Raw genomic sequence first — 26556 nt, 5'->3', positions numbered from 1 at the left:
TCATCTGTCAGGATCTGTTTGTAATATTCATGAATTTGCTCTGAGTTTGAATTGCTTCAGGTGTTTTTCTTTATTGTGAAAGTATATTCTTTTTAGTTATTTGTTTAGTTTTGTTCACTTGTATTTTATTGAATTAGGTAACAGTGACCACCTGAGGTTCTTTAGGTCAGACCAGCAGAAAACATGATTCTTCTGTTTGTTTGTTTTCAGATAAATAAACCAAATAACGCAGTGATTTTATTTGGACGGGGGATTCTTTTACTTACCCATGATGCACCAGTTTAAGGACAAACAGCCACCACGGGATCTTTTTCAATGTTTTTATACCTCAAATTTCACTCCTCATCATCATTTTGGCCGTATCTGTTTGTCCAAAGCATTCAGAAATTCAGAAATATAAAAGTCCAGGCAAAATAGAAAGTGAGGTCACATAATGAATGAAGTTGTCACAGTTTGATTTCTGCTGGCTGTAATGATGTCTGCATCCTCCGGGGGGCGACAGCCACACTACAGGGATTAAAATTAGATGTCTAGTCTAATGTCTAATTTCTCTCTCTGTTCGTCTTTTTTTCGTCCTCTCGTGCCTCTCGCAGATCGACAGCTCCGAGTTGATCCGCAGTCGAGAGCTGGTGGCTCGTAGTCTGTCCACACCGAGAGCTTCCCTGCCTCCCAACACCGTCTACATCTACCAACCCCTGCAGAGCCTCGCCGCCCTGCAGCCTCCGGCCCTGGAGCCCCCGCCCCTCCGCTGCCCACTGGGTGCGTTTGAGTTCCCTCGTTCATGTCTGCTGACGGGTGTTGTGTGACGAACAACACCGAGAATGTGATTATAAGTTGTTATGAAGCCTTTTGTATCAGAGGGATACATCTCTGCGTGTTGCATTGTGGGTAATTTAAGAGGTTAAAGTGTTTCTGGGTCCACCCTCTCTCCAGGGACCATCACCTCCACCACCGAGTCTTCCAGGGACCGCGCCCTCCCCGCCCCCGACCCGCCACAGACCCCTGCTGGTGGGGAGGAGGAGAGGCAGCAGCCCTGGAGCTGCGACGCCTCCTTCTCCTCCGCACACAGCAGCATCTCCGCCCTGCTTTCTCCACCCAAACACCTCCGCCCTCTGAACCGCCTGCAGAAGGTCACGCTGCGCTGCAAGGCCTCCGCCAAGCGCAAGGTAACTTTCCTCTTTTCTGAAGAACAGTTGTAGGGACTTTGCTGCAGCGCTGCCGGACCGCTTTTCTTCTCCACGGGAGGAAATACCGTCCAATGTTTGCAGTTTGTCTGATCTGGTCGAACATCCAGTCATTTTAAAACGTACACCGATCAGCCACGACACAAAACCCCTGACAGGCGAAGCATGAAGTGCATCAGCCTATAAATCCATAACGTGTTTTTATTTTAATGCTCGTTTTGGAGACTAAGTGCAAACGCACAACTTCAGCACAGCGGTACTCAAACCAAATTGCAGGAATTAGAAAAAGTTGTAAGTCGAGAAAGAAAAATATGATTTTTTTTTAAGCACTACCTGATCAAATAATAAATGTGTAATCACTTCCTGTGATAATAATCCTGCTGCCACATCACAGGAATATTTTAGTTCTCATCTTTTTTATGTATTTATTGAACTTGGAGAACCGTGGAGATAAAATCTCCTAAAAGTTGCGTATGTTTCCAGAACAGACCGTCTGTGACTGCAATATAGAAACAAGGACTACATCAGCCTTTCAAAATAAGAGCTTTAGATGCTGTTTAATTCATGTTCATTCAACACATAGACCTGCTGGATGAAACAAACAAAGAGACGTCTCTGACAACTGGACGTGTGGAGAAAACTCATTTAACATCCAGTAATATGGAATCACTTCCTTTGATCACAAACATTTAATCATCATTTTAATGTGAAGAACACATTTCACTTCCTGTTTCTCCTCTTGTTCCTGTTTCTCCGTGAACAGAGTTTTATTTGGAGATGAAAACAGGAGCAGAGACTTTCTGATAAAATGAAGAGTTATTGTTGGTAATAAAGAGAGTTTAGTTTGAAAAGATTTACTTTATGTTTTAATACTTTCAGCTCAGATTCTGATGACGATGATTTTTGTGGAAAAAAAATTTCATCACATTTAAAAAAATCACGAGCTCTCGCAATAATTCTTAGAGCGACTGAATTCACTGATCAGTGATGAGAAGAGTCAGAGGAACAAAGAAGTAATAATCATTAGTTAATTATTACTAAATATAAAGTCTGTATGTTCAGGTGGAGTCGATGGACGTGGACGACTTTTACGATGGCATCAAACGCCTCTACAACGAAGACGTCACCACCATCACTACCAGCGCAGTCCAGGAGGGGGCAGCAACTGGGATGGGGGCGATAACAACCAGTGGAGGAGGGGGGGAAGGCCTCGGCGTCTGCAGTGTCTTGTTGTCCCGACAGGAAGGCAGCTCCTCCCCCTGCCCGCCTCTGCAGCCAGTCAGTGCCTCCTAGCGACCAAACAGGAAGCTGTTAACCAAAACCGCCTCAACACTGACATCATCTTCCTGTTTCCCTTTCAGAATAAAGTCCACAAGTTTTCAGACTTTTTCTTTATCAAACTAGTGACATTTTGCTGACGTTGGGCTGCAGCCTCAGCGACAGGCAACAAACTCAGTGAAAGATTTGATTCAGTGCTTCTGTTTAAATAAAAGAAACATGAAGTGGTTGGGATGATGTCGGCGGTCGAGACGGTTTTGGTTGCACATGACCCCAGCGTGACCCCGAGCTGTTCAGCCGGCCCGAGGTCGGCTCCCATCATCCCCTGCAGCCGGACAACAGAGCCCAAAAAAAATTTAACATTAAAAAAAACACAAAAAAAACCTACTGCTGCTACTATTGTTAATTATATTTGTTGAACACAATGTTACAAAATGTTAAAAAAAAATTATAAATAGAAAAATACACCTTGAAAAAAACCTAGAATTGACTTCTTCACCCCGGTGTGTCGCTCGGCGCCCTCTTGTGGAGGCACACCTTCGTTTGTCAGCTTATATTTGTAGTTCACATCTTCAAACTCTTTTTTTTCATGTCATATATTTATGTTTCTTCTCCACTCACTCTGCATGTTACCTTCAATATTTATAACTTTGTCATGAAGAGTCTAAATCAGATGTATGATTGTGTTTGTAGAGATGATTATCTGAAGCAACCACCCCGGATAGAAAATCTTTTTTTAAATTTTTTGTGAAGTGCCATTTGATTGTTAAGAAGATGCTAACACCTCCCTCCTTTTATTCAGTTTTTCTATTTCCTTGCAGCTTGTTGTGAACGAAGATTTCTCAGGTTGTTTTCCTCAAACAAACTGAAAAAGTGTTTTTGAAGTCGTATCTTTAAACCAGCCAAATTATTTCCTGCTGTTTGCTTCGCAGCCCGACAGCAGCTGTGCGTTCAGATTACTTATTTTTTACGGTCTTATATTGAAATGACAATAATTTCATCATATTTTTTTTTAGAGCTGTTCTTCTCAAATCAAGTCCAGTTACTAAAAATCTAACAGCACCGCTAACTGTTTTACACATTTGGACTCATCCGCCTGTTTCAGGCTGCCATTGACTTCCATTTATTTCTCTACAGTATCAAGATAACGCTGCAGAGTCTACATTAATTCGCTGCACACGTTTTAGACCAATCTGAAGTTTTGTAACCTCGACTGAAATGTTGGTGATTTTCTCTGTGAGGAATCAGACATTTTAAAGAAGTCAGGTAAAAGATATTTTTACTTTATAGAAATGAATGGAAAACACAAGATAACATCTAAAAACCTACAACTAATGTACATGCTCAATAGTTAAAAGTTGAAAATTGGTATAAGCCTCTGAAATATTCCTTAATAATGGGATAAAAAAAATAACAACCTTGCGTTAACATTCTGGCGTATTAAAGATGGTATGGTAATTTAGAAAATGTGTTTTCACGTTGGTGTCTGAGCTTCAGACCCTTCAGGAGACGAGTGACCAACAACACGCTCTGCTTTTATTTCTTGAAGTTCTGTTTGATATGTCTCTTGTGTAAAAAGCTCTGTTGTTCCTGCTGTGGGAGCTGCTGGTGGCCTCTCCAGGTCCCTGAACGCACCGCGGCACCATGAAATAAAGACTGAAACCTGAGCACGCTGTTTGTCTTCATTTTCTCATCGAGAAATGTTTTACATTTTTACTTTGTGGATAGACATGAAAATAGGAGGTGAATAGAGAAGTTTTATTCTTTAACTTAATATCAGTATTGAAGTTCATTGTAAGCTTTAAGACATTTTAATGACACTTTGGGCAGCATATTATAGTTTGATGTTTTTTTGACATTTTGGAAGTCATACTCCAGAAAGTTCGCCGGCCAGGAATCGAACCTCGAACCTGGAGGCGGCGGTGCTAACCACTGCACCTCAGTGCTTTCTATAGCTTACTGTACTATAGCATGACTATTTTTCCACATTTTTGACAAACTATTACAAAAATGCTATGCTATAGTATGTAGTAGGACATTTCTTTTATATTTTGGAAGACATACTACAGTATGACATTTTTTTTTATTTTGTACGACTTGTTTTAGTATGAATTTTTTCTCTGGGAAGAAATCTGCAATAGAACTCGACTCAGATGTTGACAGCCATCTGCCTCGTACGATCCGAGCGAGAGGAGAGTGGGACAGTGCCGTGGGACAGTGCCGTGGGACTGCCGTGATGAACATGCGTGTCCAAATGTCAGACTAAATCACGCCAACTCGAGGCAGAAGAAGAGAAAAGAAAAAAAAAATGCAGATCAGCTGCATCCAAGCTTGAAAGGAAAGTGGCATTAAAAGCAAATGAAAGCAGCCTGGAGGAGAAAAGAAAGAGCGACCAGAGGAGGGTTCCTCCTGCCTCATGTGCAGATAAGACTGCCTGGTTGTTTGTATTATAAAGGGACAAAATCCACAGGGACAGCGTCACGGTGGACGCATCGTCTCCCGTGTCTTCGTTCATACTTTCTGCTTTGTTCCCATCTGTCCTTTTTAAATCCGCTCCCAGGCTTCATGGCTCGTCCTCACTGCCACCGACATCACATACTTCACACCAGACACTCAAACACAACACAACCAATTCCAGACTCCCATTATTCCCCACAGCCGACCACGACCATAAACGGTGTCCTCTGATGATATATTGTTTCTGTAACATTCAATATGTCATTTAACTTTGGCGTCATTGTAATTTTAATGGCAATGAAACAGTTTGGTGTTTATGTATGTAATAACACAACAGATCTGACCGGTTCTACGAAACAGAAGCATTCAACGTGTTCAGACAAAACCTGTGTACACACACACACACACACACACACACACTCACACACATACTCTCACACACACACACACACACACACACACTCACACACACACTCACACACACACTCCACCAGCCTGTTTCTGCAGCGAGACTGAACATGTTACCAGTTTTAAAACCTCCATAACTGAACATATCGTACAGTTTGTTGCTCTTTACATTGCAGCTGCATTATTTCAGAGATCCACATCGATGGAAACGCCTGTTTTTAAAGACCCAGGTTTCTGTCTGCTGGTGTTTTTGAAAATTGATCACGTGAATATGATTTAAAAAAAAAAAAAAAATTTAAAACTACATTCAGGAGATAGGTTTGTAAATTAAGGGAATTAACACATTCCTCAATAATGAACTTCAGAGGTGCAACGAATCAAATCCACCGGCTGCCACTGAGACCGGCGCGGTGACCGCTGCCCACCACATCCAGCCGCTGGAAAATATGTAAATGTTGGTAGAAGTATCGAAGAGTCAAATTAGTTTATCATCAAATCAGTAGAAGTGTCATTTAGACTGAATCTAAGCTAAATAATGAATTACATTAGCCACCAGACCGACCATACCTAAACATTTACATACAAACATAACTACAGCATTCAAGGTTAGCTAACATTAGAAAGTATGAGCCACCAAAACCCACTGAATTTATATAAAAATGGAGCGGTGGATCTGATTGGACACCTGACGATACTACGTCCCGCCCACCGATAGCTGTAACCTGACTACATCACAGGCCTGTCAATCAAACAGACACGTCCCCAAAAACAGGTCTTCTTGAATCTTCTTTTCTAATGAATGAGGGATTATTTTCAGATGGACCTCCAGAAAACTAAGAAGAAGGAGTGACTTTAGCTAACAACACCGAGATAACTGATGGACATATTTTATTCACTTTGGATTTGATGAGAGAAGTTGAATGGGAGTCTATGGAGCCGGAGGCTTTTTGGAGCCGACCTCTAGTGGCACTCGCTGGTATTGCAGCTGAAGACACTTCTGGATCAGAACCATTTTACAGACCTGAAGCTACGAACATGAGGAAAACGAAAGGAGTTGAACAATAAAATAATCCAATGAGAAACAAAGATTAAAGAAAAATGTGAAGCTTTTAATTAATTAATTATCATTATCATCATATACATAAAAATCCACCACAGCATTTAAACAAAGAAGACCCCTCCAATTGTGTAAACTCAGCGTATAAACATCGACTAGTGCTGTGAAAATACTGTTCATCTCCCTTAAAGGACATAAAGGTATATTAAAGATTACTTCAGAATTATTTACAAAGCAAAACACAGCAGTTTTATCGTGTTAAAGGACAAAACTTGTGTTTTTACGTTTTACACTTTAACAACAAATCCTGTAGGATTCATTCATGTTGATCATTTTTCAAATCCTCCCTCGGATTAGACCGATTCGTGTTCACGAAGACGTGACGCTCGAGGATCGAAGACGACACGTTAAACAAGGGGGAGGATGGTGGGAGTTTCTCCACCGAATGAAGTCTTGGATGTCCGAACAGCACATGAATGCAACACACTTCCAAGCAACTGCGACAAAAGTAACAAAACACAGAAGAGTCTGAAGAGTTTAAAGTTTAAAGCTGACGGACAAAAACCTCCAAGAGAAAAACAACATGCCTGTCTGCACATAAAGGGGTGGACAAAATAATGGGAACACCCAACAACAAAAATGCAATCAATTAATCTCTTAATTCCACAGCTCGTCCATCATTTCTAGGAGTGCTCGTCATTTTCTGCTCCACCACATTAAAATAGTTTTCTCACATTCGTATGATGAAGTCATCCCGCAGCCAGGAGACTGTTAGCTTCGCACAAGGAGCTCAGGATATTTTGTCCACTACCTTCCCATATTCATTTTTATAGGATCAAACTAAAAGCTCCCTTTAAGGAAGAGAAACAATCTGCTGACCGGATGATTTGGAAACAGGAAGCGGATGTGAAGTGCTCGTCACCACGGCGGCAGCAGGTTGAATGATTGACAGCTGCGGCCTGATGTTGGAGCTCCCGTCGGGCCGCGGCTCGTAAACTTCCACCTCTTTTATCTTCTCACAACAATGACATCAGACAGTCCTGCTGAAAACACGCCGCCCTGCCTGCAAATCACACGTCTCACATCCTGCCTTCTCTTTGGAATTCATCTGCAGGGAAACCGAGAAGTCGGCTGGAGAAACCGGAGGACCTTTTGGTCCCAGTGGTTTGAACTGGTCTCGAGGTTCAGCCGAGAATCTGCTGTTTGCCTTTGTTTGTTTGTTTGTTTGTTTGTTTGTTTGTTGTTGTCCACTGCAGTCCAGAAAAGTTGGTGTTAACGGTGAGAAACGGTGAGTCTTTACAACTCTGTGTCTCCGCTGAAAGGTCCTGCTGGGTGTCGGGTGGGTGTCGGGTGGGTGTTTGATTCCATCACATTACCTTTACTTTTAATGTTTTTAGGCTTCTCCAAAAGGTTTGAAAGCGTAAACGTTTCATCTCGGGGACGTGTCGGGACAACAGATCTGTTGGGAGGACAACAGATCTGTTGGGAGGACATGTCTGTTGGGAGGACGTGACAGTAGAACAGCTGACCAACGAGCAGTCGACCAATCAGGTTGCAGAACTCTCCAAAACTTAACCCGTGAGTTTTAAACAGAGGAGTCAGACTGATGTCCATAAAACCGATGCAGCGATTTGTGTTTGAGGAACGCAGCGATGGAGGATGACCTTTTGACCTTTGTCGTGAACAGCCTCTCCCCCGAGGACGCCGAGGAGAAGTGATGGCGGCGGCGGCGGCGTGGCTGCTGCTGCTGCTGCTGCTGCTGCTTCCAGCTGGAGTCCACCCTCCCGACTCCTCCCTCTCCCGTCACGGCGACCTGAGCCGGCGCTCCCAGCAGCTGGAAGATGTCCAGCGGCGCCGTGCGGTCCAGGTACTGCCAGGGCTTCTTCCCCGCCGTGTCTCTCACCTTCACGTCAGCGCTGAACTTGCTGACCAGCAGACGGACGATGTTTTTGTTGCCGTGCATGGCGGCGATGTGGAGCGGCGTGTGGCCGCCGGTCGACCTGGCGTTGATGTCGAAGGACAAACCGGCCTTTTCAACTCCGTACCTGAAAATACAGCCAGAGAGAAAATCACTGCCCGACTCAAACGCATGCATGAAATATTCTTCAGGGGCATTTTGATGACGTAACGTGTTTATTAAATTCAGGGAGTAGTGCTATTTTTAAAGTACCGCAGCGTAACTTTTAACATGAAACAACAGGCCTGTCAATCAAACAGACACGCCCCCAAAACCAGGTCTTCTTGAATCTTCTTTTCTAATGAATGAGGGATTATTTTCAGATGGACCTCCAGAAAACTAAGAAGAAGGAGTGACTTTAGCTAACAACACCGAGATAACTGATGGACACATTTTTGGGGCCGGAGCACCGATGGTGCGAAGACGTATTGTTATTCAAGGAATTTTTGTAAATTTTTTCACGTTCCTTATTATTATTATTATGAAAAGTGATTTGCCTTTTTGGAGGTTTTATCATATTCAAACACTCATGAAAGTGGAGAAACATTTGTCTCCCGGTCAAAAATTTCGTATTCTCGTGGAGTCGCGAGTGGGCGTGGCCAAATGGCTCAGTCATAGCGCCCCCTGGTGGAAACTGGAAATGACACTTTTCATACTTTCACGTTCTACGTTGAGCTGGTTGATCACATGAACGTAAAGTCGGGTCACAATAACCTAAACATGTAGTCGATGATATATTGAGACATTCGTTCGACTTTGTCGCCGTGACGATGCGGCAAAGTTGGATGTCTCACCGTGACACAGGAAGTTGATGTTTAAGGTCAAAGGATGTTTGAAACCTCACGAAACACGTCACATACATCCTGCGTGTTGAGACCATACATGCGCTACGTGTTTTGTGAGTGGGCGTGGCCAAACGGCTCACCAGCGCCCCCTAACCTGCAGCTCCGGCACCTAGTTTCACCTAAATGCACTAAATTTGTTGGACTTATATATCACACCGAGATGCACCGAAAAGTGTCTCGGCATCATGAGTTTGTTTTCGTCGATCGGTGTAACCGTGTCGTGGCGGCCATTTTGAGCGTCTCGCAGTGAACCTACAACTGACTAACTTTTATGTACATATTCAGATCTTCCTCAAACATTACATCTTTGACAGCAGTCCCGCCCTGAAGACACCTAATAGTAATACTCCGTCATAGTCGTAGCGCCCCCTGCTGCAGACAGGAAACGAGACAAAAATAGCAACTTTAAGCGGGGATACGCGGTCCCTCGCGCGCTGCACGTCGGGGGGGCGGCGCACAGAGTGTGAGGGCCCGTTATCACTGCTGGCAGTTTTAATATTCACTTTGGATTTGATGAGAGAAGTTGAATGGGAGTCTATGGAGCCGGAGGCTTTTTGAGCCGACCTCTGGTGGCACTCGCTGGTATTGCAGCTGAAGACACTTCTGCATCAGAACCATTTTACAGACCTGAAGCTACAAACTCTTTTATACAAAAATATTCCCATCATTAATTATAAAATAAAGCTTCAAGAAGACCTGTTTTTGGGGGCGTGTCTGTTTGATTGACAGGCCTGTGGTGCAGTCAGGTTACAGCTATTGGTGGGCGGGACGTAGTATCATCAGGTTTCCAATCAGATCAGTCAGATGCACCGCTGGCTCCTCCCCCAGCTCGTCCAAATATGGTCACTTCCTGCTCCAAACCGCTCCGAACTAGCAAGATGGTGACGGACAGAATCTGAACTGGAGGTTTTGTAACGTCCACAAACCAACGATGACATCACTGATGGATGATGACCTCACTGATGGATGATGACCTCACTGATGGTTGATGACCTCACTGATGGTCACTGATTGGTCCAACCAACAAATTATCAAAGTTGACGACCACAAACATCAGCTAGCTAGCAGTAATCCACCTAAACAGTTTATCACTAATTAAAGGCCAATTTCAGAGTGCTCCGTCAAACCATAAATATCGGAGTGATTTCAGCTACCAGAGCGTGTTGAGGACTCGGTGGTCGCCATGTTTGGCGATCCAGTGCAGCACGGTGAAGCCGGAGATGAAGTCTGGTCTGTTGAGCAGCGACGCGTCCTCTCTGAAGAGGGAGTAGATGTCCGGCCAGGCGCCCGCCGCCCCCTTCACCAGCCAGTCGTGCTCTTTGGACTCCAGAGGAACCAGCGACTGACGGCAGAGACACACATCGTGTTCATTAACGAAGTGTATCATGAGTCATATTGGGGAAAAAAGGAGGAGGTTTGCCAAAGAAGCTCACATTAAAGTTAAAATCAGCTAACACTAAAAACAGGTACTAACACTATGCTTTTTCAAATATCTTACTTTATGGAATATGAAGCAAACAGATCTGATATTTAAATGTTCAGGATTAATTCTGTGTCGATCATTTTAACAATCTCAGGTTTCAAATCGAAGCAGCGTGTTCATCATAGTTGTTATTTTCCCCCCACTCAGGACTCTTTGCATCTCACCTGCCTCCTGTGGCCTTCGGGGTGAGCGGTGGAGGCGGAGCTGGCGGCGGGGAGGCTCCTCCTCCTTCCTGCCCCTCCCTCGCCCAGGTCAGCGAGGCTCTGGGAGCGAGGTGGCGTGGAGCAGGACGACAGCGAGGAGGACGACAGGTTGTAGCGAAGGCTGAGTGAGGAGGAGATCCGGTGGAGGCGGTTCAGCCGGGCGGCCTCACTCCCTCCTCCTCCTCCTCCTCCCCCTCCCCTCACCTCCTCCTGGAGGAGGCGGTCCAGGTCGGCCCCCATGCTGCGGCACATCCTGCTCCTCAGACGGCTGCTGAGCCGCCGGGCGGCCGACAGCCTCTGCTGCGGTGGAGGTGAGGATGTGGAGCCCTCGCTTGACTCCGCCTCCTCCCGGTAGAGATTACCTGAGGGATGGAGGAAAAGGTTCAGTTCACTTTACAGAGAGCCGGTCCTACGACGGCTCATCTGAACACAGTTGAAGGCAAAAGTGTTGACAGCTTTTTTTAGGGGCCACAATTTAAAGTGAGTCCAGAAGCCTGACATGATGCAACGAAATGAAATATGAGTGAAGAATATCAGTCGCTCCTCAAACGCATCAACATGGTTGAACAGACTTAAACAACGAGGAGTAACTGAAGTATTCATGTCCAGAAGGAAACAGAGAAACTCCATTAAAGAATCAGTGTGTCGTCCTCAGTCACGACAGACAAAATAATCCGTTTCATCCTAATTCTCCGACCCAGTCAACAACAGAACGGAAACGTCTACGTGATGCTCACAAACAAAGGAGCTGCAGCAAACAAAGAAGAGAAACTGTCCCGGTTCACATGAATAATGAATATAGAGCACTTGAAATCAGCTCGGCAGGACGACCCGAGAACAGATTCATCGTTCTTCAGTTTGTGAAAGACATCCTACAAAAGCCTCCAACAATTCCAGGTAACAGTGCTTTCAAAGTCTCAGATATAGATCAGAGAATATCAGATTATTGGAGCGATGTCGTCCAGAACTGATCAAAAAGTCTGCAAAGGTTGATAGACCTGAAATTATAGACTCTAATATTGGTAAAAACAACATGGGATGAAATATGATGTCATTTGTCATCCTTCTGACAGGAAAGTTGATTTTACTCAACTGGAAACAGAAGACTGCAGCGACACATTCAAATCTAATGAACGATGATATCAAACACGAGAAAATCAAATTCTCTCTGAAAAAAACAAGACAAATTGTGTCAATTTTGGCGACACTTTATGGACTATTTGAACTACGTCAGAGGATCTGATGAATCTTAAAGCAGTCTCTCCAGACTTAACATGGAAATAAAGGAAAAGTAGTTTTGAATTCTTTTCTTTTGTTATTTTTTCCTCTGTGATCTATGGACATGTGTGTACTGGTTTGTATGTGGAAGATACTTGTTGTCTGTAGGATTTAGTGGCATTTCAAGCATAAAAACAATTTCATATTTGCCAAGAACTATTTGACAATTCTTCAAAAAGTGGGCGTGTCTTATTTTTGGTTTCAAAAAGTTAAATAAAACATGGAGGAAATCCCACAACTCAACTCCACAGTGGACGTGTGGAGGGAGATGATCCGACAAGCCTTTCTGAAACACACTGATCTCATTCAGGGTCTGAAGGTCTGAATAAAGTTTCTCCTCCAACTATAAATTAAGAACAGCTGATTCAGCAGTTTTCTAGTCCATTGCAAGTCATGTCTAAAACCAAGAAGCTGAGTGAGGACCCACTTTACATTGTGGACATGACATTTTCATAGAAATGCAAAAAACAAAAACACAATTATGTTTTCATTTATATCTCGAGCACAATGTCGTAACATCCTGTTTCTCTTGGTGATGTCATCGCCAGCCAGAAGTAAAGTTTTGGTCAAATTCACGAGACGTGAACATTTGACATGGATATGAATGATTTTGGGTTTAACTTTATATACTGAAGTGTGTTAGATAAAATCATTTTAAGCTCTTTTTCATTACGTATCAAATAGGATTTGGACTCTTGTTCACCTCAACATTGGATTTTTTAGGTTTAATTGAACAGTTCATATCCAGAAAGTTGTTATAAACTGTCAACGACAGGAAGTTCAAACTGGACTCCAAACAGGAAGAGATGCGTTTGTTGGGGACTATTTTCAGCGGCGGATTAACACGCATCTGGTGCAGCGGGATGATGCGTGGACCCGAGTGTCGGCCGGGACACCGGCGTGGTTCTGGGAGTCGTACCTGCTCGGGCCTGGACATCCTCGCAGCTGCTGATCCACCCGGCTGCTCTCGGGGTCACGGACGACGGCGACGCGCCGGAGAAGCCTGCGTCACAGAAGGGGGAGAAGATGCTGCTGTGGCTGGAGGACAGCCGCGGCGTGAGCTCGTGGTCGGACCCGTGTCGGACCTCCAGCGGGACACCTGCAGGACGGATGCTGCGGAGCGGCGCCTCCTCTGTGGCTGCATGTGGAGGTGGAGGTGGGACGAAGCGCTCCGCCTCTGACGGCAGGCTGCGTCTGGCGGTCATCGCCTCCCTCTGGACGGACGCAGGTTCAAGCCCCGCCCACGGTCCTCTCAGCCCCGCCCCATCCTGGCTCCGTCCTGGGCCCCGAGGCCTCAGCGTCTCCACCTCCATATCCTGGATGTAAATGTTTGGAATCTTCTTTTCTGATGAAGAAGAGGAAGAGGAAGAAGAAGGTGCAGGCGGGTCCATTATGCAGGGGGTGGAGGCGGACATGGCCCGACTCACTTCACCCAAAGGTGCGTTCAGGGGCCACACTCCCCCTGCTGAGCCTCGCCTTCTGGGTACCTCCTCCTGTTCCTCCTCATTGTCATCATCATCATCATCATCATCATCATAAGAGACAGCAGTTTTGTAGCTCGGCCGGTGTCTGATCCGGCGTGGGGTGACCTGAGGATGAGGATGGAGCTGATGAAGAGGAGGCACTTGATGAAGAGGAGGCTCCTGATGAAGAGGAGGCACTTGATGAAGAGAAGGCTTCTGATGAAGAGGACGCTCCTGATGAAGAGGAGGCACTTGATGAAGAGGAGACACTTGAAGAAGAGGAGGCACTTGATGAAGAGAAGGCTTCTGATGAAGAGGAGGCACTTGATGAAGAGAAGGCTTCTGATGAAGAGGACGCTCCTGATGAAGAGGAGGCACTTGATGAAGAGGAGGCTCTTGAAGAAGAGGAGACACTTGAAGAAGAGGAGACACTTGAAGAAGAGGACGCTCTTGAAGAAGAGGAGGCACTTGATGAAGAGGACGCTCCTGATGAAGAGGAGGCTCCTGATGAAGGCCCCCCTCCAGCTGAGCCTCCCTCCATCCGAGGGTTTGTGGGACCTGCTGGCTGGTTCCTCTCTGGAGTCCGAGTGCAGGGAGGACAGGTGTGGTACCAGGAAGTGGACCAGAACCGCCCCTCTGCTGCCCGACCTCGGTGCACTGATCCGGGACAGGTTGTTCAGACTGACGGGGTGTGTGACTCACTACCGGAGCTGGTGAGGTGAGTTCAGGTGTGCCGTTTACCTGTTGTTGTTTCAGTCTCTGGTTCAAATTTGTCTCCACATTGTTGTTGTTGTTGTTGTTGTTGTTCAGCATGATCCCAGCCGCAGGTAGGATTGTTTTTCCTGCACTTCCTCCCGGCGGGGCGGGTGTTATCTCCCCCTTCAGCTGCACTTTCTGCCGAGGCTTCTTCGCGCTCACTGCCGGGCTCCGGTTGGCGTTCCCCGGGGAGGGCTCGGCGTTCCTCCCGGCGGGTAACCGGGGAGGACCGGAGGAGGACCCCGCGCCGCCGCCGCCGCCGGGGACATGTCCTCGAAACTTCTTCCTGAGAATCACGTAAATCACGCCGTCTGTCTGCTTGACGGTGGCCACGGAGTTGACGAACGTCTTGAAGAGCTCCCGGTTCCGGTCCCGGTCCGCATGGTCCCGGACGTAGTCTTTGAAGTGCAGCAGCAGGTCCGCGTTCTTCACGGACCCCCCGCTGCTCTGCAGGAAGTGCAACACGGCGTCCTGAGTGAAATCTGTAGCCATTGTGGTCTCTACGCTGTTTTCGCTGCTGGCGTGTCTCTCTCCCGCCCTGCTGGTCTCAAAGGTCGCGAGCAGTTTCTGTCGGACAGGAAGAAACCCCGCCCACCTCAGGTATTTAACTCACACTCACCTGCTGCATTCCTGCAGGTAACCCGGATGTGGCAGGATGACGTAAAGGAACTTCTATAATTACATTCTCCTGTTGAAGTGAAAGGGATTGTCATGAGAATCAAATATGTAACCCATTTATTTATTTATTGTTGCTTTATTAGAAATATGGTTTTGTATTTGCCAGATTCTGTTGTTACGATAAAGGCATTAAAAAACAAATATGTGGCCTTCTTTGTCTGATTTTTGAAATATAACATTTTACACAGGAAAGCTCAGTTGAAGCAGTTCACGACTTCTGTGTCTGCAGATGGAAAAGTTGTGCATGTTGATTTAAATACTCTTTTCCCATGTTTCCATTGCATTTTGCAGCATTTTGACTTTTATTCAAACAGCAACTCTCCCACTAACCAACATCTGCAAAGTATTAAAGCTTGCTGGTCTATTAAGAGAATCTATTATGAACATTTCACATGAAAAAAACATCACAAAGGACCAGAATGACATCATCTTTCCCACCGGCTCTACTGATGAGCTTCAGTTTGTGTTCATCATCACGAGGAAGAGAAACTGCTGCTATTAAATAGGAAGTGCACAGCACACACACACACACACACACACACACACACACACACACACACACACACACACACACACTGTGACTCTCCAACGTGTCATAAGTCAACAGTAACAGTCGTGAACAGCTTGTCATCATAAAAATACATTCAACCGTTGTTTCTCCGTTTTTTTTTCCACACAATCGACTGATGCTGTTGTTGTTTTTTTAAGAGCTTCTTGATCCATTTGAATAAAAAGACATTTTCTGACTATCCAAGGTGACGTGGGAAACTTGTTCACAAATACATACGTTTGTGTGCATATGATGAATCTAAGCCCAGTATTCTCTCTTTTAGCTCCGTGTTTGGTCTCCACCACCTCCAGAGGGAATCTTCTTCTTGGTGATGTGTTCCTCTGCGTCTCAGGAAGTGTACAGTTCGTTACTAACGCTTTTCCAAACAGTGAGAGCGGTGAGACTCAACCACCTCAGAGTTGAGAGGGACGACGTTCACACTTTCACATTTAATCTCCGTATATACATCAAACTTATTGCTCATACCTGCTTTAACTCCTCTGTTGTATAGTTTGTTGATGAGACCTCACAGTGTCAGTGTGACACAAACATTCATGTATTCTGGTGTGTGTTTGAGGAGGACAAAAAGTCTGACGTCATCTACTTTGGACAGAAATACAGTTTTTTATTTTGGGAATAAAACGGGAGTTTTTCTTTCTTTTTAAAAAAAATTGTCCTTAATTCTTTTATAAAGCAAACACTGAATTTCATTCAACAATAAACCATAAAACTGTCTTGAGATATTCTGTTGTGTCTCTGAAAATAACAAGAAAGAAATAAAACAATAATCAACAGTAAAATGATGGTTATTAATGAGGACACGCCGTGTGCTGTGCTGTCTGGAGAATATGACATATTTAAAAGGTGCTCTCAAAACTAAAAACATGGAGGTGCAGAATAAAACGGATCAGTGCTGCTGCTGCTGTTCTTGAATAAATATTGAGCCCGTGGAAGTGACGCCGGTCGGAGTCCAGATGAACTGAAGGGAAACCGAATGGAAGATCAATTATGAACTGACTGGATTTGATCCTAATGAGGAGAGTGTGTTTTGTGAAAAACTACAGGAGCCCGGAGAGGTCAACAGTGTGTTCAACAACGGGAAAAATATGTCAAGAAAATGAATAGAATTATTTTGTTATAATAATTATATTTCATGACTGTGACTTGATACATTAAGAGGGGTCCGACATTTAATATTTGTATTTTATTTATGTGTATTATATTTTGAATGCTGATTTTCCTCGCAGGTTTTGCATCTTTTCTTTTTCATAAATGTCATGTTTACTCACCTGAGCACAAACTAGCAACATCAATTGTTTTGAAAAAATATTTCCTATAAATTCCAATGATTATCAGCCCATAAGATTAAAGGGACATTCCACCAATTACACTCATGAAGTTCAGTCTACTGTTACGTCTTTCTGTCTGTCTGAGAAAATAACCCTGATGATGTCACAGTGATGTCATCAGGACTGTCTCTGATTGGATCTCACATTTACAGTTTAACAGACTTTGAGGATGTCTAATAAACGACCCCATCCCGTTGCATTCTGGGACATGGAGACTTTGGGGGAACAGTCAGGACATTTTGACCTCTGCTCCAATCTTTTTAAGAATCTATTTCTGTCAAGCACATTAAGTTTCTGGAGGTACATTACTGGATCACTGCAGTGCTACTTTAAAACGAGCTTTAGCCTTCATCCTCCGTACGTTTGAAGCATCATGCTCCGACATGAAGCCAAAAAAAAGATCTATCTGCAAATTAGATGCTTGATTAATTATGAGTTGCTTCTTTTCAGTGTTTGACATCATTCTAGATTAAATATCTTTGGGTTTGGTTCACATTATTTTTTAGTTAATATGTGACCTAATAATAAAAACGACGTGGACTATAAGGAAATTGCTGCAGCTGTGACCCGCCATAAAAAACTCACATCTTTGGATCTGAACTTTTCCTTTTTAGACATCAAATCTTTCATCACAGGGAACTTTTAAAGAGGCAGAAAACAGTTCTGATCATTCAGTGTAAATTCTGCTGAACAGCAGTCATGCTGCAGACGTGCAGACGGCGGAGGCAGTCGTTGTGTTGCAGTAGTTGTGTTGTTGTGTTGCAGTTGTTGTGTAGTTGTGTTGCAGTAGTTGTGTAGTTGTGTTGCAGTAGTTGTATAGTTGTGTTGCAGTAGTTGTGTAGTTGTGTTGCAGTAGTTGTGTAGTTGTGTTGCAGTAGTTGTGTAGTTGTGTTGCAGTAGTTGTATAGTTGTGTTGCAGTAGTTGTATAGTTGTGTTGCAGTAGTTGTGTAGTTGTGTTGCAGTAGTTGTGTAGTTGTGTTGCAGTAGTTGTATAGTTGCGTTGCAGTCGTTGTGTTGCAGTGTGACATCACAGTGATGATTACTGACTCCCCCACAGGATTTTTGTGCTTTTTGTTTTGCAGTGAAATCAGAACAGTTTGTTGTAATTATTTTAAATCGTACACGTGCGAGAGTTGAGGAGTTTTTTTTTTTTTAAAGACAAGAAGAGTATTTTACCGGATGACTGATCTTCTCTTTGGGAGATTACACACCGGCTCACTTCCTCTTGCCAGCGGAAACAGAGACTTCCTGGAGGAAGGCCTGAATGTTTGATGTTCCTGAATGCACCATTCGGGTTGTTAAAGGACAATTCCAGTGTGTTTGGAACTTTTGGCAGATTAAAAACATTTTCATTTAATATTGAGTCTCAGAGCAAACACACCAGTTATTTCCTGACATGAAGAGAGGTGGAAAAATATAGAAGACGAGCTGTAATGCTGGAATTGTCCCTAAAAACAAACCGTGTTGTAAAACCTCCGACCTGAAAACACCTGGAGGCCTTTAAATCACTTTTCAGAGCAGAGTTAGAAGATCAGTTGGCAGCAGTTGGTTTTAGTTCGCAGTGTTGGCTGCTGGTGTCGAGGTGAACGAGGCGTCGCGTACAGTCTGAGGCACATTAAAGGCTTTGTCTTCTTCATGCGTGAAGTCTGCATAGTTGCGTCCGTGTGAACGTGGCCCGTTTCAGGCCTGTTCCTCCTTCATGTGAAGCTCCTTCACTTCAGTTTTCAGGGAGACGACCGTCTCTTCTTCATCTCCTGCACTGCCACCTGCAGCGGCGCCCCGTCCGTGACATCACAGCGACGTGACGGTGGTGGACCTGACGGAGTGGGCGGGGCCCGCAACCCCGCAGGGAGGAAGCAGCGGCGGACACGGAGCAGAGCAGGGGAAGGCGAAGGAGAACGGACGCGCCGCCGACCAGCCGTGAGCCTCGGCCAGCTCCGACGGGAGGCTCTCGGCCAGCCGGGTCAGCTGCTCCTCCCCCTGCCGCACCAGGTCGTCCAGGCGCCGCTGGCCCATCAGCAGGGAGGGTTTGGTGCTGACGAAGTGTCGGTAGTCTTGAAGCTGCGGTTCGGTGAGGTAGCGGGACAGGATGCCGTGGACCACGCGCTGCCGCCGGTCCAAGTTCTCCTTCAGCTCCCGGGCGTCTTCAGTTTGACGGAGCAGCAGGGAGCGTTTGTGATGGAGGGAGTCCTGAGGAGGAGGACCACAACATTCATGTTCATTACTGATGCAAACAAAATGGAAACTGCAACAGAGGACAGAGTTTCAACACCAGCTGTCACAGACATCTGTCACAGACATCTTGTCACCGTGCTGCCTGTTTCCATGACGACATTTTTCAAAGTCACAACAGGAAAAACATTCATAAACGTCACAGAATGAATGAGGGCTGAATTCCATTTAGCTGCTTCAGTTTTAGGGTCCGAGTGTTGTTCATGCTGGATCACCGTCACTGACTGGAACACTTGAACAGCCATCCTTACATTTAGTACATATCACCTCACATGCTGGCTTTTAAACTGTGCACTGATAACAAGCTGGATGGTCCCTCTCCTCTTTGGATGCAGCGTTCATGATTTCCAAAAAGAATCTCATCAGACCACAGGACAGTTTTCCACTTCACCTCAGTCCATCTTAAATGATCTCGGCTCCAGAGAAGATGTTTCTGGTTTATATGATATGCAAATCATTATATTCTGTTTTTATTTACATTTTACAGTGTCCCGCCAACTTTTTTTGTAAACGGCGTCATAGTAACATGCTAAATGGTAGCATTTAACGTGCTAACGTGATGATCTCAGGACCGTTTCAGTGGTTAAACTGCTAAATGTCACTTTAGCTCCCTCTGGTGGAGAGCAGGAGAAACATAAAACATTCTTTACGTGGAGCTGCAACAGCATTAAAGCTTCCTAAAATATTGAGAACTAACTCACCACCTATATAAAAACACTTATTTCATCATATATAAATATCCTGAATCTGACTGATTCACTTTCTGAATATTAGATGGTGTATTTTAGAACAAGTTATAAAACATTTTTGTTTTCTCATTAATAAGCAGCAAATAAATTAGAAAAGCAGTGAAAGTTAACATTTGGTCGGTGAGTTCTCATGAACGTTAACGTTTCTTTTCATTGCTGCTCTGTGGTCAAGAACTCCCGTCTGTTACTAAACCAGACTAAACTAGGACCTCTGAAATCATCGTGGTGGATATTTATATCTATATTATTTGATGTTTTACAGGATGAAGTCGTCGTTTGGTTCTGTTTCCCGCCCTTTTGAAAGCCTCCTAGCAGCTGAAACCTTCCCACAGCACTGCAGGTGAGCTTCCTGTGAGCTGAGTCCTGCCTCACCTTCTCCTCCACGGCGTCCTCCACCGGCAGCTCGTCTCTGGTTAGAGCGAGCAGAGATCTGTCGATCCTCGACAGCCGGCTGCACAGAGACAGAAGGAGGTTCACGATCTTCTCCAGATCCCCTGCAGACAACAACAAGGTCACCACCTCTGATATCGTATAGACGAGTTGACGCTTTATGAATATTTATGAATCACGCAGAGCGTGTTTGTTCCGACGTCGTACCGATGAACATGCTGTACTTCTCCCTCTCGTTGTGTTTCAGGTGTTCCTGCACCAGCGTCTCCACGATGCTCCCCAGGACCCGGTGACGCCTCTGCTCCTCACACAGCGCCTCCTTCTCCCGCTGCAGAGCTGCTACGCTGCTCCTCAGGGCCTCACACAGCGCCACCTGGTGGACAAACAGGTCAAACATGAAAATACCCGGGAGGTTCATCTGCGACTGCTGGACATGTTTCCTGAATCACAGCGGTCTAAAACTAGAAGACGGACTGACGGACCGGATGTGATGACATGACTCTGTTTATTTAATGGTTTGTTTCTCTTCATCTTTTTTGCCGTGCATGTAAAGTAATTTATTCGTTGAATAGTTCAATTTTATAATAATAATAATAATAATACAAATAATAATAATGCCACTACAACCAAAACAGTTGGGATGCTGTGTATTATGTAAACGAAAACAGAATGCAATGATTTGCAAATAACATAAACCCATATTTAATAAAAAAAAAAAAAATAGACCAAAGACAACATATCAAACGTTGAAACTGAGAAATTGTATTGTTTTATGAAAAATATCTGCTCATTTTGAATTTGATGGCAGCAACATGTTTTAAAAAAGTTGGGAGAGGGGCAACAAAAGTTGTGTAACGATAACGATAAAATTGCTCACTTTCAACATTTAAAATGTTGTCTTTAGTCTGTTTGCAATTAAATATGTGTTTACCTATTATTGCATTCTGTTATTATTTACATTTGATTACTTTTTTGGAAACAAGGTTGTAATTATCGTCATTGTAATTTTATTGAGAGATGGTTTTTTTTTACCTTTCTCTTGTTGAGGTCCTTCTCCTCCTCATCCAGATCGGTCTCCTTCCCTCCATCTGTCGTCGGGCTGTCAGCAGCATCGCAGACGCCATCTTGGATCCTGGGAGGTAAACAAGACTGTTTACCTACTTTTATCATGTTTGATTTATTTAAGGGGATTTTTTTGAACGCCACACTGCTGCTGCTCATGTTTGCAAAGAGGCATCACATCATAATAAAGTATCTATCTATCTATCTATCTATCTATCTATCTATCTATCTATCTATCTGTCTGTCTGTCTGTCTGTCTGTCTGTCTGTCTGTCTATCTATCTATCTATCTATTATCTATCTATCTATCTATCTATCTATCTATCTATCTATCTATCTATCTATCTATCTATCACATTTTTCAGTAAATTGAGCAAAAGGAAGGAAGATGGAGGAAGGAAAGAAAAGGAAGTCATGGCTGGTTATAGATTAAAATAACAGACAGGGAAACATAGAAACATACTACAAATGAACTGAAAAAGAAACAGAAAATAAAGGTACTAGAAGGACCTGAGGTGTAAAATTGTGTGATTTTTTTCTGTCATACACATCTTTAGTCTTTCAATTCTTTATTTCACAGTAAACTTAAAAAACTCTTGTCAAGTAAAAGCAAAACATCAGAGACGAAGGAAAAACAGCATAAAAACAGGAAAAGGAAAATTAAATCGAAAATGTAAAAAGCAGACAGGTGGAGAGAAGCCTAATAAATCTGATGATGAACCATGTTGATGCTGTTGAGCAAATCTGTTACATGATCTGGCCACTAGGGGTCAGTGTTGTTCAGCTGTTTAAACTGCAGGACGCCGTCTGTCTGTCTGTCTGTCTGTCACACTGATCTGAGGACTCACATGAATCCATCAGTAATAATATCAGTAATAAAGCTGCAGACAGACGGAGGACGTCTCCTGAATGAAGACATCTTCATAATGGAGTATTTTTATATTTCAGTGCTGCTACTTTCTGTCTCAACACGCTGCTGCTGCCATGAGGTCAACACCGTCCTCCTGCTGACCAAGTGGAAAAAAGTTCACCTCAAAGTTATAAAACCTGAAAACAAGGTGACGGACATTTGTTCCCTGAGTTTGTCCTTAAGGTAGCACGTCTCTACTAAAAATAGTATGTTACACTAAGTAGTACGCCAGAAACAGATTTAGTATGTCCCAATACACAGTATGTTAAGTGTAGGACGCCAAAAGTACCAGGATGTTCTACTACATCTGGTCTTATTTCACAGTCTGCAGGTCAGCGTGATACTCCAGCTGTTCTGACCCACAATCCTCTGCAGCATCGACTGAGCTGTTGAGACAGTTGGTGGTGCTGAAGCTCCGCCCACAAAAGGAAGAAGAAGAAAAAGAAGAAGCTCTAAAACGAAGCGTCCTTGTTCTAGATCGGATCCTTCCTCTTTTTACTTTGAATGTTTATAGTCAAAGTTAAAGGCACATTTGTATAACGAAGTCCCAGTTGTACACACACTACATGCTACAGGACATACTTTGTAAGGGGAGCTGCAGTACGTACGAAAAATAAAAAGAAATAGGATGCGCTCTGGAACGCAGGGATGTTGCCTGGAGGAAGAGGAGGCACTGCCTGCAAGGCAAAATTTAGGGAGAACAAGTATTTTTCTCAGTAAACGCTGTGGATTACATGAAGCCTTCATCTGCAGGATGAACTCTGATGCACACAGTAACCCTCCTGCAGATACCAGCGTTCACACACCGCTGCACAGTTCCTCTGGGAACCATTCATATTTATATGATGTTCCACTCAACAGTCACTATGGTGAGACACCCAGTAGAAATGTTGACCAGGTTAGTCTGGTCTCTCCTGTCCTGGTGACGATGCCACCACTGTCCTACTTTCACACTCAGTCAACAAGGAATCAGAGTTTTACTTCCACCTCAGCTCATCAATCAAATCTGCTCCAAGACCTCAAATAAACATGATCTGGTGTTCAGTGGCAGCTGTTTTCATGATTGGAGAAGTAATCACATGATGGAAATATCTGTTCGTTCAAAAGATGTGTTTTCAACCTCAGTGTCCAGATGTGACCACGTGTCTTCACCTCAGGGGAAAGTTCGGAGGAGCCACTAAACGTCGGTCAGAGCAAATCCAGGGAAATAAAATGAAAAAAGCACATTTCCCCTCGTTAACGAGTCCAAAGCTTTAAGAAGAAGCTCCATGTTTGTTTCTGACACAGGAGCAGCCGCAGATTTAAATATCGTCCACGGTGTTGATCATACTGCTGTATCCTGCCCTCATATCATTTAAACTCAGATTGAACTATTAAAAATGCACAACGTCCGTCAGCTGTGAATTCTAAACCTCAATATTTGCATGGAAGCAATAAATTACAGCTTTGCCAGAGGGATTAAGAATGGAGACGTCGCCAACATCCTACAATCAAAGGATAAAACTAACATACATAGTGAAGAAAGCCTACAATAGAGACTCAATACTGGACTCATTATTCATTATACAACAAGTAGCTCCGCCCCCAGAGATCTGATTGGTCAACTGAACACCTGGAACAAATCATCATGACATCACACCCTGCTGATCACTAGAAATATCCCTCCACCTCCTCAACGGGAACATAGAATTAGACTAGAGTTTCATATAATATGTAATATAATGTAGTTTCTACTTGTTATAGTTCTATTAAATGACCCATTTGGTGAAATGGAGACGCTGCCTCTGAACTGAAGGCCGTCTGTCGTCGTGAACATCGCGTTCACCGACAAACCAAAACACATTCGACATGCCACCGACTTTACAGGCCACGAGCTGCAGAGACAGAAGAAGTTGGTGACGTTCCTCCTCCGATAAGAAAAGGAGGCTGTCAGCAGCGCGGTGAGGATGATGTATGTAGGTTTACAGGAAGTCCATTTCCCCCCGACGTTTATCTGAGGCTTCAACCTTCAGGCTAAACAAACAGTCGTCATGAAGGGCTCTGTCCTTCTGTTACATAAACCTCTTTAAAGGAAACCCACTTTTCCTTGCTGCGCTGTCTGAGTAGTCGGAGAGTCCTAGTGAGTTTAAAATATTCCCGAAGCTGTTTTAAGATATTTAAAGGTGTAACACATGATGTTCAAATTACCTGTCGTCCAGTCGAGCGCTGCCTCGGCGCTGCCACTGTGATTTACCGGTCAGTTTGCTGTTTGGAAAGATCTCCTCCATCAGCTCGACGGTGGATTTACTGCCCCATGTGTCCAGCAAGGGCGCCAGAGAGTGGTCCTGCAACACCTGGATGCAGTGAACAAAGAGGATTAAAAACGACAAGACAGGTAGGAAGACTTAGATAGATAGTAAGTATAATGGAAGAGTCAGAAGTAGCTATGACTCTGAGAAAGGAAGCATTTAAAGTCTAAAGAGCAGGAAGTGACCATATTTGGATGAGCTGAGGGAGGAGCCAGCGGTGGATCTGACCGATCTGATTTTATGGTTTTATGGACGTAGCTTCAGGTCTGAAAAATGGTTCCGATCCAGAAGTGTCTTCAGCTGCAATACCAGCGAGTGCCACTAGAGGTCGGCTCCAAAAAGCCTCCGGCTCCATAGACTCCCATTCAACTTCTCTCATCAAATCCAAAGTGAATAAAATGTGTCCATCAGTTATCTCGGTGTTGTTAGCTAAAGTCACTCCTTCTTATTAGTTTTCTGGAGGTCCATCTGAAAATAATCCCTCATTCATTAGAAAAGAAGATTCAAGAAGACCTGGTTTTGGGGGCGTGTCTGTTTGATTGACAGGCCTGTGGTGCAGTCAGGTTACAGCTATCGGTGGGCGGGACGTAGTATCGTCAGGTTTCCGATCAGATCGGTCAGATCCACCGCTGGCTCCTCCCCCAGAGTCCAATCGTCCAAATATGGTCACTTCCTGCTCCAAACCGCTCCGAATGAGCAAGATGGTGACGGACAGAATCTGAACCGGAGGATTCATAACGTTCACAAACCAACGATGACATCACTGATGGAGCTGCTTGGTGTAAACCCTTCCACTGCTGCCATTGTTGGAACTACTTCAACATCATCACACTCAGCCTGCAGCACTTGAAGGTAAAGTAGGAACTCGGTACATGAAGGTAACTGTTGTTACCCACCAGCTGCCGAGCCAGCGCCTCCACTCTCAGCTCCTCAGACGTCTGCTCCCTCTTGGGCAGCGGCAGGTACTCGAGGCCGAGGTGGAGCTCTGCTGTGGTGGACGTGGTGACGGAGGTGATGATGGAGGCCTGTGGTTTCAGGGGAGGATGGAGGCTGGACACGGGTGGAGGAGAGACATGGGAGGAGGGGATCCCTGGAGACGACTGACGGGTGGGAACGGTGGAGTTGTTTAAAATCTGTGGACTAAAGACAGAAATGGAAAAATAGTCCATAATGGTAATAATTTAATTTAGAATTTAAAATACAAATATTGGGAAAAAGCCAACCTTGCTGCTGTCTGCTGTTCAGCTTCCTGCTCCAGCTGAAGGGGAGGAGGAGGAGGGGGGAAGTCCTCCATGATGTTTATGTCTTTGACAGGCGGAGGAGGAGGAGGAGGAAGAGGAGGCGGAGGGGGAGGGCTTTGGAGGAAGACCTCGTCGAAGTCCTCCAGCTGGACGCCTGTGGAGGTTTCTAGAGGATGCTGCTGGTTGATGGGGCCGGAGAGGCTGGACTCAGAGATCCGCAGAGAGGACAGGCGGACGGACGGACAAGAGGACGGGGGGGAGGAAGAGGAGGAGGTGATGTCCTTCCTGTTTGCTGCAGGTTGGACATGTGGAAGAGTCACCGGTGAGACCGGTTTGTTGTCCTCTGCAGGGTGTCCTCCTCTCGTTTCCAGACTGAAGGCTCTGCCTCTGGACGCGTCTCTCGCCGTGTCCTCCGACACGCTGCCGTCACTCAGACTGTGTCTCGTCTGTCTGTCTGTCTCGCCGTGACCGGCGCCGCCGTGTGGGATCTCTGGGAAGGTGATGGCGTCCATGTTGGCCAGGCTGAGCCGCTCGGCGGCCTGCCACTCGGCTGCGCCTCCGTCCTGAGGCCCCGGGGGGGAGAAGGGGCAGGGCAGGCCGACGGAGGCCGCCAAGGTGGAGGTGCTTTGGGCCCGCTGGCGCTCGCCGTTCCTCTGGCGCTCCCTACGAGTGACGGGAGTGTGGGCGGAGCCTGAGTCTACGATCAGACAGTCACAGGAGGAGAACATGAAGCATGCG

At 45.0% G+C, this 26556-nt stretch overlaps 3 protein-coding genes across 3 annotated transcripts in view; 1 reads left to right on the top strand and 2 right to left on the bottom strand.

Moving 5' to 3' along the window:
- The window catches only part of ccni (cyclin I), a 20023-nt gene extending 15894 nt beyond the window's left edge, over window positions 1-4129 (top strand). Inside the window, exons 7-9 of the mRNA XM_069723133.1 lie at window positions 594-759; window positions 934-1166; window positions 2247-4129. Of these exons, the coding sequence (XP_069579234.1) occupies window positions 594-759; window positions 934-1166; window positions 2247-2477 (630 nt within the window). The 3' untranslated portion in view covers window positions 2478-4129. The remainder of the gene's footprint in view (window positions 1-593; window positions 760-933; window positions 1167-2246) is intronic.
- A 2286-nt stretch (window positions 4130-6415) lies between these two features.
- Window positions 6416-14931, bottom strand: LOC138635585 (ankyrin repeat domain-containing protein SOWAHB-like). The gene is made up of 4 exons (XM_069723128.1): window positions 13070-14931; window positions 10834-11234; window positions 10341-10528; window positions 6416-8429 (listed from the first exon to the last, which is right to left on the bottom strand). The coding sequence occupies exons 1-4, from the start codon at window positions 14859-14861 to the stop codon at window positions 7970-7972; spliced, it is 2841 nt and encodes a 946-aa protein (XP_069579229.1). The 5' UTR covers window positions 14862-14931; the 3' UTR covers window positions 6416-7969.
- A 2948-nt stretch (window positions 14932-17879) lies between these two features.
- The window catches only part of shroom3 (shroom family member 3), a 61509-nt gene continuing 52832 nt past the window's right edge, over window positions 17880-26556 (bottom strand). The window contains exons 20-26 of the mRNA XM_069723124.1: window positions 25801-26515; window positions 25474-25717; window positions 24477-24622; window positions 21351-21450; window positions 20526-20691; window positions 20301-20422; window positions 17880-19137 (exon numbers count right to left, since the gene is read on the bottom strand). Of these exons, the coding sequence (XP_069579225.1) occupies window positions 18739-19137; window positions 20301-20422; window positions 20526-20691; window positions 21351-21450; window positions 24477-24622; window positions 25474-25717; window positions 25801-26515 (1892 nt within the window). The 3' untranslated portion in view covers window positions 17880-18738. The remainder of the gene's footprint in view (window positions 19138-20300; window positions 20423-20525; window positions 20692-21350; window positions 21451-24476; window positions 24623-25473; window positions 25718-25800; window positions 26516-26556) is intronic.

This window comes from Brachyistius frenatus, unplaced genomic scaffold (assembly GCF_029030835.1).
Source record: "Brachyistius frenatus isolate BFR_SWC_R1_liver_20210118 unplaced genomic scaffold, ASM2903083v1 Contig_317, whole genome shotgun sequence".
NCBI classification, from domain to species: Eukaryota; Metazoa; Chordata; class Actinopteri; family Embiotocidae; genus Brachyistius; species Brachyistius frenatus.
This window is presented reverse-complemented; position numbering and strand designations above follow the sequence as displayed.

What these genes read in the sequence shown, in the direction of transcription:
- LOC138635585 (XM_069723128.1), bottom strand. Translation starts at nt 14,861, where the DNA reads ATGGCTACAGATTTCACTCAGGACGCCGTGTTGCACTTCCTGCAGAGC. An exon ending in GGATGTCCAGGCCCGAGCAG is followed by an intron (nt 11,235 to 13,069) that starts GTACGACTCCCA and finishes TCCATCCCTCAG; the next exon opens with GTAATCTCTACCGGGAGGAG. An exon ending in CGAGTCCTCAACACGCTCTG is followed by an intron (nt 8,430 to 10,340) that starts GTAGCTGAAATC and finishes CTGTATTTTCAG; the next exon opens with GTACGGAGTTGAAAAGGCCG.